The 14,682-nt window shown below is 49.7% G+C and overlaps 1 protein-coding gene across 2 annotated transcripts in view; it reads left to right on the forward strand.

Annotated features, from left to right (window-relative positions):
- The first annotated feature begins 1,975 nt into the window (after positions 1 to 1,975).
- SLC8A2 (solute carrier family 8 member A2) overlaps positions 1,976 to 14,682 on the forward strand; it is a 36,481-nt gene continuing 23,774 nt past the window's right edge. For both annotated transcript variants that reach the window (XM_081505819.1, XM_081505820.1), the window contains exons 1-2: positions 1,976 to 2,653; positions 7,037 to 7,701. In XM_081505819.1, coding sequence (XP_081361945.1) covers positions 1,976 to 2,653; positions 7,037 to 7,701 — 1,343 coding nt within the window. The remainder of the gene's footprint in view (positions 2,654 to 7,036; positions 7,702 to 14,682) is intronic.

The following is a 14,682-nucleotide window of genomic DNA, read 5'->3' on the forward strand; positions in this document are numbered from 1 at the left end:
CAGGGAAGTTCTGCCAACATTCTGCCTCCCTCCCCGGGCTCTGAGTCGTGAGGACACCGGTGTGCACTGGGGGCAGGCCGTGGGCTAGACTCTGAGAACTTTTTCAGACAGAAATGGATGTTATGGGAGAACTGAGGCTGGTGGCCAGGAGAGGGGTCAGGGAGCAGGGAGGACCTGAGGATCCCTCCCTTCCTTTCTGAGTCCTGTCTTATAGACTACTGGGTTACCATGGCAACACAAGGGCAGGGTGGGGGAGTTGGAAGTCAGGACCACTCTTGGAGAGAGAAACTAGGAGCCACAGGATGGCTGTTGGGGGTCACTGGACAAGTTACTAAGCCTTTCTGAGCCTTGGTCGGCTCATCTGTGAGATGGGTGGGGACTCCCCAAAGTGGGAGGGTGTCATTTCGAACAGAGTGATCAGGGAAGGTGACATCTTAGTGGAGAGCTGAAGGAGGAGAGGGAGAGGATATGCTGGGAAGAGTGTCCCAGGAAGGAAGAACAGCAGGTGCAAAGGCCCTGAGGCAAGAACTTGTCCGAAGAACAGGGAAGAGGCAGTGTGGCTGAGGCCAAGAGAGGGAGAGAAATGAGGCCAGAAAGAGAACGAGGGGATCAGATTGTGCAAGACCTTGTGAACCAGGGAAGGGACTTTGGCATTTGGAGTGAGACCAGAGCTATGGGGGGGTGGTGGTTCTGATCAGATAGAAGGATGTGAAATGATTTGCATTTTTAAAGGACACCTAGACACACAGGTGGCTACTCAAGTCCAGGACCAGAGGCAGGAAGATAAGTATTGACCCCACACCCATAAATGCAGCAAAAAACCCAACCTGGTGGCCACAATGTCACAGCTTCTAAGGAATCTTCCACCTCCCAGAGGCCCAGGTACACTGGAGAGACACTTGCTAGCATTGCGGGGCAGGATGTGAGTGAGAGACCCTCCAGCACCCCCTCCCCAGCCCTATCTGAGACAGAAAAACAAAGAAGCACCTATACAGCCCAAATCCTAAGCAGGAGCCCTCCGAGCACCAAATTGGAAAACACGGGAATCACTGAATGAGTTGAGGGCCCCCCCAGCACCTTGCCTCACCCACAGACTTATTCACTGTGTGTCCTTCTGTGCCTGGCTTCACTCTTCCATGATATGCCTGTGAGATTCATCTGCGATGTTGGGTGTATCAGTTGCCCACTCCCTTTCAGTGCTGTATAATATTCCACTGTGTGCCTCTTCTGCCCTGTACTTCTCCATGTTCTTGCCGATAGGTACCCAGCTTGTTTCAAGCTTTATAATCAATGAAGCTGCTGTGAACACTTGTGTATGGGTCCTTCATGGAATACTAAACTTATTTCCCTGGGTACATTCCTGGGAGTGGAATTGCTGAGTCCTGGGATATATGATGTCAACTGTAGTTTCTCATCGGAGAAGGCAATGGCACCCTATTCCAGTACTCTTGCCTGGAAAATCCCATGGATGGAAGAGCCTGGTAGGCTACAGTCCATGGGGTCGCTAAGAGTTGGACACGATTGAGCGACTTCACTTTCACTTTTCCCTTTCATGCACTGGAGAAGGAAATGGCAACCCACTCCAGTGTTCTTGCCTGGAGAATCCCAGGGACAGCGGAGCCTGGTGGGCTGGCGTCTATGGGGTCGCACAGAGTCGGACACGACTGAAGTGACTTAGCAGTAGCAGCAGCAGTAGTTTCTCATAGAGGCTACATGTCCATCAGCAGCGCATGATGCCTTTATCTTTCTATGTCTTTCTTGGTCTTTGCCTAGCACAGAATGTCTCTTTATGTCCCTGTCTCTGAATCTCTGTCTCTCTTTGTCTCTCCTGGTCTCTCTCCTCCCTCTGTTAGTCCCCAGCTTCTCCCCCATTCTCCACCTGCAACAAGCCCTGACTCCTGAGCAAGAGGGAGGAGGGGTTTGCTCCTCTCACCCAGACTTCCTCCTCCTCCCCCACAGGACCCTGCCCCCCTCCATGGCTCCCCTGGCCTTGGTGGGGTTTGCACTCCTCCTGGGGACTCCCCCATGCTCAGGGGCGGCCACCCCGACCCCCTCCCTGCCACCTCCCCCAGCCAATGACAGTGATGCCAGCAGTACGGGGGGCTGCCAGGGCTCCAACCGCTGCCAGCCAGGGGTGCTGCTGCCCGTCTGGGAGCCCGATGACCCGTCGCTGGGGGACAAAGCAGCGCGGGCTGTGGTCTACTTTGTGGCCATGGTCTACATGTTCCTGGGCGTGTCCATCATTGCCGACCGCTTCATGGCCTCCATCGAGGTCATCACGTCCAAGGAGAAGGAGATCACCATCACCAAGGCCAATGGCGAGACCAGTGTGGGCACTGTCCGTATCTGGAACGAGACAGTATCCAACCTCACCCTCATGGCCCTCGGCTCCTCGGCCCCGGAGATCCTGCTGTCCGTCATTGAGGTCTGCGGCCACAACTTCCAGGCAGGCGAGCTGGGCCCGGGCACCATCGTGGGCAGCGCTGCCTTCAACATGTTTGTAGTCATTGCCGTGTGCATCTATGTCATCCCGGCCGGCGAGAGCCGCAAGATCAAGCACCTGAGGGTCTTCTTTGTCACCGCCTCTTGGAGCATCTTCGCCTACGTCTGGCTTTATCTCATCCTGGCTGTCTTTTCCCCGGGTGTGGTCCAGGTGAGAAAGGACCCACGGACATCTCCTGGGTGCATGTATGTCTGCACAATCCAGAGGGGTGGCCTCCTGGGCTTGGAGAGTCAATGCCTGTATTTGCAGAAATGCATGCTGGCATCTGAGAGGGCCGCCAGGTATGGTTGTCCAGGTCATGTACTGCACAAAGGCATTGGGCTAGAGAGGGCAAATTGGGGCTAGAGTCTAGTGGGTACTCACAAGCCAGGTCTAGATGGCACTGCAAGCTCTGGAAAGAGCTCATCCATGCAGAATCAGATGCCATTTTGCAATATGCCCATCCGGAAATGGCATCTTTGAACTCTCACAAGGGTGCCATGTGTACTAACACGAGTCCTGGTGATCCGTGTAAGGCACACAACAGTCTAATCAGGTACCTGCCAGGTATGGTCATGTGTTTTCCTATACTCCCTGCCTTTTGCATAATTTATTCCCACTTTTGCAATTAGACATCCTCCATTTGCATAATTCATTTTACAGTTGCAGAATCCAGCCCTGGGTTTTCTGACAGTGCTAATTGATTTGAGTAACTTGGTGCAATTTGCATAGTTTACCCATGGACTTTGCATCTGCGTAATCTAGCTTTGTATTTGCCAGATATGCAGTCGTGGTTTGCATAGTTCATTCATTATTAATAATTGATTTCTGATGTTGAGATAATTTATACCACTTCACTGTAATTCACACCCATACCCAGTCCAACCTAGGCATAAACCCAGCCCACTGCAAAGACCACTTTGCATAATTTATTCCAATAGTGAGAAAAAATTTCGATCCACAGCTGCATAATTTACACCCGCATTCACATAATCACTTGCCTCTCATTTATCCAGTGTCTTAACGGGCCTATTGCTTAGTCTCCTTTAAAACGTTCGCCTAATTTATTTCCCACAGCCCCACAATTGCTGCCTACATTTGCATAATTTATTCATCGGCCTGGCTTAATTCACTCACATGCATAATTTATTTGAGGCTACCCAGGATTCCTTTATACAAGTGTATAATCTACGACGTATCTGTCAAGTTTTGCCAGCTATAGTTTCTTTCCAGGAAAGATCTAAAGTTAGAGGTATGAAAATTCTTTGCGGATGTTATCTAGGCAGAAGGAAGGAATGAGGAACCACAGTGAGGAAAAGAGGGAGGTGGAGCACCAGAAGACAGGGATGAGGGAGGAAGGGAGACAGTTACTGTGACTGACTCCTGACTGTGATGCTGAGTTTCCTGGCTGCCCAGGTGAAAAGCACAGACGAGGCTTCACACAGTTCTCAGGCACTGTTTTAAAAAGGACGCTATCCTGACTTGGGTTGTCCAGGTGGTCTGTGACAAGGATTTACACCAAAACTGTAAAATGGATTTTAGACACCGTGGGGAGGAGGTGGGATCGGGAGGGGGGAGGTTTCTCCTGAGAAGGAGCTGGCAGTGTGAAGGGTAGACTGTGAAATGCCACAGGTCAGGGTGCAGAAGTGGTTCTGGAGGATCCCTTCTGGAGTAACATGGAGACCAGACTTCTGGAATGCTTTCACAAAATAACCGAAAGAATGGGCATGAGATCAAGATGATGCCAGTCCCTCCTAGATGCTGTGAACGGGGGCAGGGAGAAGATGCGTCTGGCTCAGGGTTTTCTCCGGAAGTGCTGTGTGACCTCAGGCAAAGCCCATACCCTCTGGGCCTCGGTTTACACATCTGAACTATAGAAGGGGTTGGACTAGACCATTGGTTCTTCTTCTTTTAAATAGTTTTATGTGTTGGCTGCACTGGGTCTTCATTGCTGCGAGGGCTTTCTTTAATTGCACAGAAATGGGGGCTACTCTCTAGTTTCAGTGGGTGGAGTTCTCAATGCGGTGGCTTCTCTTGTTGCAGAGCATAGGCTCTAGAGCACAGATTCAGTAGTTGGGGTACACGGGCTTAGTCACTCTGAGGCATGTGGGATCTTCCCGGACCAGGGATCGAACCCACGTCTCCTACACTGGCAGGCAGATTCTTTACCACAGAGCCACCAGGGAAGCCCTTCTTCTTCAAATGAGGTCTTCTTTTTTCATTTCTGATTTTAGCGAGGTCCTCTTTTTTAAAATTATTTAATTTGACTGCAGCACTCAGGATCTTTAGTTGCAGCATGCGAACTCTTAGTTGTGGCATATGGGATCTAGTTCCCTGAACTGGAATTGAACCCAGGCCCCCCTGCATCGGGAATGCAGTCTTAGCTCCTGGACCACTAGTGGGTGCCCTTGAAGGCAGATGTGACTCTATTAGAATCACCTTTTGTTTACCTGCAGGAAGGAAAGCAGATCTCAAGTGTCTGAGATCTCGCTTCTGATTAAGAGAGAATCACCCACAGCGCAGTCACTGGCCAGTTCAATGAGCGCAAGGCAAGAGTTCATTTTACAGCTTGCGTGGAAAATTCAGTTTCTTTTCACAAACCTGTCTGGTGGCTTTGTGTGGTTGTACTGTTTCCAAGTCCTGCTTTTTCTCTGAACCAGCAGTAAACACAGCGACAAGGGGCTGTGAACAATGAGAGCTTAAAGATATTTTCTCTAGCAGGCTCATTTTAAAGATACCTCTGGGGCCATCTGATTTGTAAATGCTCTTTAATCTTTTCTTCCTTATCTTTAATGAGAAAGGTAACATATGCATCTTTACATGAATATATTTCAAGGAGAACTGTCAGGTACTGGTGGATGTTTCCTGTATGTGCCTTCTGCCAGACCATGGGCAGACTGAGCCCCAGAGTGCAAAGAGCTCAAGATAATAGTAATATAGTGACAGTATTATAAAAGTAGTACTACTGGGTGTGGGCTCAGTCGTGTCTGATTCTTTGTGACCCTATGGATTGTAGCCGGCCAGCTCCTTTGTCCATGGGATTCTCCAGGCAAGAATACTGGGGTGGGTTGCCATGGCCTCCTCCAGGGGATCTTCCTGAGCTAGGGATCGAACCCAGGTCTCCTGCATTGGCAGGCATATTCTTTACCACCAAGTCACCTGGGAAGCCCACTAGTAATAACGATCACATTAATTTCACATTTTGTGTACCTTCCATGTATCAGTAACTGACAAGGCTGAGTGCTAGGGGTGCATGAGCTCGTTCAGTCTTGGGATGTCCTCATTTTACACCAAAGAGGCTGGGCCAGGCATCCCTCTTCTAGAACCAGGATCTAAACTCAGCCTTGCCCTGTCTCTCTGGGGAGGTAGCATGTAAACACGAGAATTTGCTTTATGAGGCTGTCAGACGGCGAGCCAAACTTGTGCCTCTTTTAGAGTCAGAGTCCGATCCCTAAGAGCCAAACAAATCCTAAGGAAGGAGAATCTGGCAAAGGCTCTATTCACTGGTGAGGGAGGTGGGGAGTTGGGGGAAAGGAATAGGGGAGTCTGGGGACATGAGCAGAGAGCAGACCCTGGGTGATGGGTGGAGTTTGGAGAAGTGGAGGCATCTCGAGTGAGGAGGGGCGGAGAGGAAATGAGGTGGGAGAAAAAAGACAGAGAGAGAGAGACCAGCACTGCCCCTGGACAGGGGCTGGGACCACAGGGTGGGGCGTGTCCCTGACTTGGTGGTGGCTGAGAACGTCTGTGTTTGTTGCACTTGGGCAGCTGGCTGTGGTTCTTAGCGTGACAAACGGTGGATGGATGGATGGATGCGACCAAGGGAGAGACAAAAAGGGTGAGGGAAGGAGAGACATAAAGACATAAAGAGAGAAGGCAGGGGGCACTGAGAAGAATCTCATAGGAGAGAGAGGTAGGTATCTGAAAAAGATATAAAAGACAAAGGAGACAAGGAGACAGGGGCCATCAGAAAGGAAGAAACAGAGAAGGAAAGATAGAAAACCAACTGACATAAGGACTCCTCTGGCAGTCCAGTGGCTAAGACGCCGAGCTCCTCAGTGCAGGCGGCCTGGGTTTGATCCCTAGTCAGGGAACTAGATCCCGCATGCAGCCAAATAGCACTAGACCCGGTGCAGCCAAATAAAGAAATAAATATTAGTTATAAATAACCAAATACCTTTACAGCTTAAACAAACAAACAACAAGCCAGCTGACATAGAGAATGGGGCTGGAGGCAGGGAGAAAAAGAGATAAGGCCCATCCTAGACAGAAAGATGGGGAAAGGCAGAGAGAAGCAGAGACAAGAGCCAGAGAGCGCGAGAGACAGAGGGGGGAGAGACAGAGACACAGAGAGAAAAGGGGAGAGGCAGCGACGAAGAAAGACCGGAGCCAGACAGAGAGAGGAGGCAGAAACAGCAGCAGGGCCGATGGGGAGAGATGCAGAAGAGGGAGCTCGGGTTGGGGGCAGGGACCCGGCGCTGGGGAGGGCGGCGGCGGGCGGGCCGCGAGCGCGCCCCCTGCCGGCGCGGCGGTCCTGACCCGCGCGGCCGCCCGCAGGTGTGGGAGGCGCTGCTGACCCTCGTCTTCTTCCCGGTGTGCGTGGTGTTCGCCTGGATGGCCGACAAGCGGCTGCTCTTCTACAAGTACGTGTACAAGCGCTACCGCACCGACCCGCGCAGCGGCATCATCATCGGCGCCGAGGGCGACCCCCCCAAGAGCATCGAGCTGGACGGCACGTTCGTGGGCGCCGAGGCGCCGGGCGAGGTGGGCGGCCTGGGCCCGGGCCCCGCTGAGGCCCGCGAGCTGGACGCCAGCCGCCGCGAGGTCATTCAGATCCTCAAGGACTTGAAGCAGAAGCACCCGGACAAGGAGTTGGAGCAGCTAGTGGGCATCGCCAACTACTACGCGCTGCTCCACCAGCAGAAGAGCCGCGCCTTCTACCGCATCCAGGCCACGCGGCTGATGACCGGCGCGGGCAACGTGCTGCGGCGACACGCGGTGGACGCCTCGCGCAGGGCCACCCTGGCCGACGGCCCCGGGGAGGACGAGGACGACGGCGCCAGCCGCATCTTCTTCGAGCCCAGCCTCTACCACTGCCTGGAGAACTGTGGCTCCGTGCTGCTGTCCGTCACCTGCCAGGGCGGCGAGGGCAACAGCACCTTCTACGTGGACTACCGCACGGAGGACGGCTCCGCCAAGGCCGGCTCGGACTACGAGTACAGGTGGGTCCCCTGGGGGCGGGTGGGCAGGGAGGGCCAGCTGTCCGCGGGTCACAGGCTCCGCCGTCCAGCAGCCTCCAGGCCCCTCCATCTCCTGGCTGCGTCTGGCGCCCATCCTTACTTTGCCATGGGCAGACTTGCTGGATTCATTCATTCATTCATTCATTCATTCATTCCTGGGAGTCTACTTTGTACCAGGTACTATTCTAGACATTTGGCACAGGCTGCTGGACAAGACAGACAGCGTGGCTGTCCACTGACCGCGCGAGGGCTGCTGCTCCCAGGTCCAGGATATATCTGGGCCTTCTTGGGCTTGACGCTGCTCTGTGTTCCTTATTATTGCTCCATGATGTGTTTCATTACCTGGTAGAACCCACCACGCCATTATTAAAGTAAAAAACATATTTTTTAATCAGGTTTTTTTTTTTTTTTTTGCTGCTCTTGGTCTTTGTTGCTTTTGCAGGCACTTTCTCTAGTTGCGGTTCGCAGGAGCTCCTCTTGGTTGTGGTGCGCGGACTTCTCATTGCGGTGGCTTCTCTTCTTCTGAAGCATGGGCTCTAGGCACTCAGGCTTCAGTAGCTGAAGTAGTTCGAAGGCTCAGTAGTTGTGGTACACAGGCTTGGTTGCTCCAGGGGGTGTGGAATCTTCTTGGACCAGGGATGAAACTCATGTCCCTGGCCTTGGCAGGCACATTCTGACCCACTGCATCACCAGGGAAGTCCTAAAAATGTTTATCGATCACCTACTACCTGTGCCAGGGGTATACCTCGGTGAACAAGATGGCTAAGGTCCCTATCCTCAAGTTGCAATAAAGTTATAAACTATGAAACATACAAAAACATCAGGTGATGGCAAGTGCTATGGGGGAAAACAAAGTGGGATAAAGAGGAGAGAGATGGTGTCCGCATTGTCTCTGGGTCTTTGGTTCCACCATAAACCCACCCACCTTCTGAACCCTCCTGTGTCTCATTGCCAGTCTCTCTCCTCACCCCTCTTTGAGCAGAACTGTGACCTTATCCAGCAATTCCTACTGTGCACCTACTAGGTACCAGAGGTTTTTAAAATTTTTTTTGTTGAAATGTTGATTTACAATGTTGCATTCACTTCTGCTGTATAGCAAAGTGACTCAGTTATCCATATATATATTCTTTTTCATATGCTTTTCCACTACGGTTATCACAGGACATTGAATGTACTCCCCTATGCTATACAGTAGGACCTTGTTGTTTATCCATCTGACATCCAGATTTTCTTCAAGGGATCAACAGAGAAGAGTAAATAAGGTAGATAACTTCTGTGTCCTCATGGGACCACAAAATTCTTTCTGTATTTGTGCGGTAGACCTGTCTGTACCACACCCTTTCAAGAATTATAGGTTTGCAGTATGTTTTGTTAACTGATGTGCAAGTCTCCCATTCAGTTCAGTTCAGTCACTCAATCACGTCTGACTCTTTGTGATCCCATGGACTGTAGCCAGGCCTCCCTGTTCATCACCAGCCCCTGTAGTTTACTTAAACTCATGTCCATTGAGTCGGTGACATCCAACCATCTCACCCTCTGTCGTCCCCTTCTCCTCCTGCCTTCCCAGCACTAGTGTCTTTTCAAATGACTCAGTTCTTCACATCAAGTGGCCAAAGTATTGGAGTTTCAGCTTCAGCATCAGTCCTTCCAACGAATATTCAAGACTGATTTCCTTTAGGATGGATTGGTTGGATCTCCTTGCAATCTAGGAGATTCTCAAGAGTCTTCTCCAACACCACAGTTCAAAAGCATCAATTCTTCGGTGCTCAGCTTGCTTTATAGTCCAACTGTCACATCCATACATGACCACTGGAAAAACAATAGCTCTGACTAGACAGATCTTTGTTGGCAAAGTAATGTCCCTGCTTTTTAATATGCTGTCTAGGTTGGTCATCCTGCTTATTTAACTTATATGCAGAGTACATCATGAGAAACGCTGGGCTGGAAGAAACACAAGCTGGAATCAAGATTGCCAGGAGAAATATCAATAACCTCAGATGTGCAGATGACACCACCCTTATGGCAGAAAGTGAAGAAGAACTAAAGAGTCTCTTGATGAAAGTGAAAGAGAGTGAAAAAGTTGGCTTAAAGCTCAACGTTCAGAAAACTAAGATCATGGCATCTGGTCCCATCACTTCATGGCAAATAGATGGGGAAACAGTGGAAACAGTGTCAGACTTTATTTTTTGGGGCTCCAAAATCACTGCTGATGGTGATTGCAGCCATGAAATTAAAAGATGCTTGCTCCTTGGAAGGAAGGTTATGACCAACTTAGATAGCATATTTAAAAGCAGAGACATTACTTTGCCAACAAAGGTCCGTCTAGTGAAGGCTATGGTTTTTCCAGTGGTCATGTATGGATGTGAGAGTTGGACGGTGAAGAAAGCTGAGCGCCGATGAATTGATGCTTTTGCAGTGTGGTGTTGGAGAAGACTCTTGAGAGTCCCTTGGACTGCAAGGAGATCCAACCAGTCCATCCTAAAGGAGATCAGTCCTGGGTGTTCATTGGAAGGACTGATGTTGAAGCTGAAACTCCAATACTTTGGCCACCTCATGCTAAGAGCTGACTCACTGGAAAAGACCCTGATGCTGGGAAGGATTGGGGGCAGGAGGAGAAGGGGATGACAGAGGATGAGATGGTTGGATGGCACCACCGACTCGATGGACATGGATTTGGGTAAACTCCGGGAGTTGGTGATGGACAGGGAGGCCTTGTGTGCTGCGATTCATGGGGTCGCAAAGAGTCGGACACGACTGAGCAACTGAACTGAACTGAACTGAACTAGGTTGGTCATAACTTTTCTTCCAAGGAGTAAGCGTCTTTTAATTTCATGGCTGCAGTCATCATCTGCAGTGATTTTCGAGCCCCCCAAAATAAAGTCTGTCACTGTTTTCATTGTTTCCCCATCTATTTGCCATGAAGTGATGGGACCAGATGCCATGATCTTAGTCTTCTGAATGTTGAGTTTTAAGCCAACTTTTTCACTCTCCTCTTTCACTTTCATCAAGAGGCTCTTTAGTTCTTCTTCACTTTCTGCCATAAGGGTGGTGTCATCTGCATATCTGAGGTTATTGATATTTCTCCTGGCAATCTTGATTCCAGCTTGTGCTTCATCCAGCCCAGCTCCCATGGTTTCCTGTAATAATAACATGTACCATGTGTCTTTTCTGTGCCAGAAACGAACCTGGACAATGGAGACCAGCAATAAATGAAAGACGTAGAAATCCCTGCCTGCTCTAATGCAGCTGACACTCTCTTGGGAAAGACAGGTCATTAGAAAGTGTACATTCAATGTATTAAAATATCAGGGAGAGGTGAGAAGAGTGAAGAAAAAATACAGCACGATACAGGAGAGAGTGTTGACGGCTGATCTTCTCATAGGTTCCACTTCCTAAGTTGAAACTGAATTGTTCACATATCTTTGTTCTGTCATCCAGTAACATGGGACCCCTTTGGCCTCCCATGGCCTCCTCCCTCCATCCTTTCCCCTCATCCCACATCTCCAGCCTTCTTTGACTGAAGAAAAGGCATTCACCATGTAGGGCTTGGTTTCAATCAGCCTCTTCATCCTTCCACTCCTACCCACACCTCTGGTCTGCATTGCCCTCATCAAAACCCCAAGCCTTTGCAAAAGGAAGTGAGTACAGGTATCACTTGCTGGGATCAGAGGCTGCCTTCTCACCTGCAAATGACCTCAGAAAGGAGATGTTTGGAGTGAAGGAGTAAATGCTGCTCAGTGGTGGAGCCAGAGCTAGGAAGAGTTGACACCTTCCCATATGTCTCTGCTCTCCCAACCCAGTTGATATTCACAAGCCTGGCATCACTTATAAAGGCAACTTAGGTCTAGGACTGGGAGGGAGGACACCTAAGTTCCAGCCCAAGCTTAGCCCTGCCCCCTGTTCCTTGGGTAAGTTTCTGCATCAGTCTGGACAGGTAGGGCTGTCATGTACAGTTGCTGAGGTTGTGCACTGCAAAAGAGCAGCATGTCTAAGAAAGTGCTATTCACATAGTGGACATTGTAGATTTCTGTGTCTATGATTTCAGTTTCCAGATTCATGGAAAGAGTGTCTTGAAGAGGGAAACCTTTTTCTAATTTGCCCGCAGGCATCACTAGGCTAGGGTGGTCCTGTGGGGTTTTAGTTTCTCCAAATTAATAATGACCTCTGTGACCCCCAAATGGCACAGCTCTTCCAAGATTCTGAGATTTAAGCCTCTATAATCCTAACATGCTAAGGTTCTAAGGTTTTAAGATTCCAGGATTCCCGTTTTAGTATTCTAATCTGTACCCCAGCCCGTCTCTGATCTGATGGTTCTAAGATTTTCATCTTCTCAGATTTTGTGCATCCAGTGTTGGAATATGAGTCCTGTGAACCTAGCCTTCTATGATTCTGATACCTGGTTTCTCAAATCCCCATGTTCTTTTTCTCCCCAGCTTTTTATTTTGAAAAATTTCACACCTACAGAAGGGCTGCAAATATATAGTCTGGAGAACCTTCATATAACCTCCACACAGATATTAGCCAATTGTGCCTATTTTGTCCTGTGGGCATTCATGCTCTTCAATATATAATAATAGATTTTTTGAGATGCTACTTTACTTTTTAAATTTTTAGTTTAGATTGGAGTATAGTTGATTTACAGTGTTGTGTTAGTTGTGGCTGTACAGCAAAGTGATTCAGTTACACATATCCATATATCCATTCTCTTTCAGATTCTTTCCCCACGTAAGTGATTACAGAATATTGAGTTCCCTGGGGCTATACAGTAGGTCCTTGTTGATTATCTCTTTTATATATAGTAGTGTGTCTACGTTGATCCCAAACTCCTAATTTATCCCTCCCCCCCCACCTTTCCCCTTTGGTAACCATAAATTTGTTTTTGAAAAAATATAATAATAATGGTGGCACTTTATTAGAGTGAGGTGCAGACAGCATGACCATTCACCCATCAACAGAAGCATGCATCTGCTAAGAATAATGACATACTCCCACATCATCCTAACACACTGATCACACTCAGGATGTTTAAGATTGAGTCAATATTATGACCCAATCTACAGTCCATGCTTGCATGTCCCCGGTTGTCCTTGTCTCACCCTTATAACTGTGTTTTCACTCCCTCCCTCTCTTCCCATCTGATCCAGAAACCACCTGGCATATTTGGTTGTCATGTCTCTTTCGCCTTCTTCAATCTGGATCACTCCCTCGGTCTTTCCGTGACTTTGGTGATGCCAACACCTTGGTCTGCATTTTTCCTTTGGCTGCACCATGTGGCGTGTGGGATCTTAGTTCCCCAACCAGGGATCGAACCCATGCCCCCTGCATTGGAAGCATCGAGTCTTAACTACTGGACCGCCAGGGAAGTCCCTCTCTGATACTTTGGAAAACAATAGGCCACTTACTAGAACAATCTCCAATGTGGCTTTGTCTAATATTTCCTCATGATTAGACTCAGGTGATGCACTTTGGCAGAAATCCAAGTGTCCTCAGGGCATCATGCCAGGAGGCACATGATGCCCGCGTGTCCCGTTACGGACAATGTCCAGTTCCCCTGTATTAACTCAATCCTTATAACACTACCACGAGGAAGGCAGGGTTATTAATGCCATTTTACAGATAAGGAAATCAAGGCTCAGAGGGCTGCTGAGTCCTAACTCCCCGAGATCACACAGCTGGCACAGGCAGCTTGGAGCAGGTTGGCCCGCCCAGCTAGGTGCCTTACCCACCATGGACAGCGCCCTCTGCGCTGAGGGCTGCAACCGCGGAGAGCTCTTATTCCCTCCATCCAGGTCTTGTCATCCAGTTCTACCCCTGCCAGAACCCTGAGGTCTCTCTACCTCCCCCACGGAGGGAAGGAGGGGTAAATGACAGATTTTTCGCATTCGTTAATGCGCCAGTCATCACTGTTCCGCCCAAGTTTCACCCTGATGAACATCTCAGCCTCATTCCCTTCCCCAGCCCATTACAGAGCATCTTGCTTGTGCTTTAGAAACTTACACAGCCGACACTCTTTTAAACCCAAGCCAGTTCCTCTCCTCGGAGGCCTCCATGGCTCTCCTCTCACTGGAGTAAAAGCCAAAGTCTTCACCATGGCTCACCGAGGCCCCATGACACCTTCCCCTGTTCCCTTGGTCACTCCATCTCCCACCCTCTCCCTCCCTGCTCCCTTGGATGCGGCCACACTGGCGTCCCTGATCTTCCTCAAGCACTCCTGCCCACTGCTGCCTCAGGACATTTGCACTGGCTGTTCCCGTTAAAGGAACAGTCTTCCCCAGATCTCCTCCACGTGGCTCCCTCCCTCGGGTCTCTGCTCAGATGGCACCCCCGCCCCCAGACAAGCTTTCCCTGACCACTTTCACACAGCTCCTTCTCTGCACTCTCTACCCTTGTTCCTTTATTTTCTCCACAGAGCATCATCACCACCTGACTTTATATGTTTTATTACTCATCTCCTGCCCTGGAACAGAAGCTCCACCAGGGCAAGGATTCTTCTCTGATCTGGTTTTGCTGCTGTTTCCCCAACACTAAGAACAGTGCCTAGCACACGGCAGATGCTCAATACATATCCTGTTGAGTGAATGGACTGTAATTAAATCCCGAGATGTGTGCCACTGTGATATGGCTCTGCCAGGGGGCTGTTCCCGTGTTCCCACACTGAAAGCGTGTGTTGAATGATGCCATGTTAAAGACTGTGGATTTTCTCCTGGGGATATCTGGGAGGACAGAATGGTTTTTATGGGAAGTATGACAATGTCAATTGTGGGCCCTATGTCCCTGTTACTCCAAGTATGGTCCACGTTGCAGAATCATTCGGGTCCCTTGGGCGCTAAGTAGAAATGCAGAGCCTTGAAACCCAGGAGCTACTGAACCACAATCTGCATTTTCACAAGATGTCCCAGGGAATTCCTGAGGACACTGAGATTCAAGAAGCATGGCTGTGAAACACTCCAAACTCCCTCTCCA

This window comes from Giraffa tippelskirchi, chromosome 7 (assembly GCF_054371585.1).
Source record: "Giraffa tippelskirchi isolate mGirTip1 chromosome 7, T2T-mGirTip1v1.2.pri, whole genome shotgun sequence".
Classification (NCBI taxonomy): domain Eukaryota; kingdom Metazoa; phylum Chordata; class Mammalia; order Artiodactyla; family Giraffidae; genus Giraffa; species Giraffa tippelskirchi.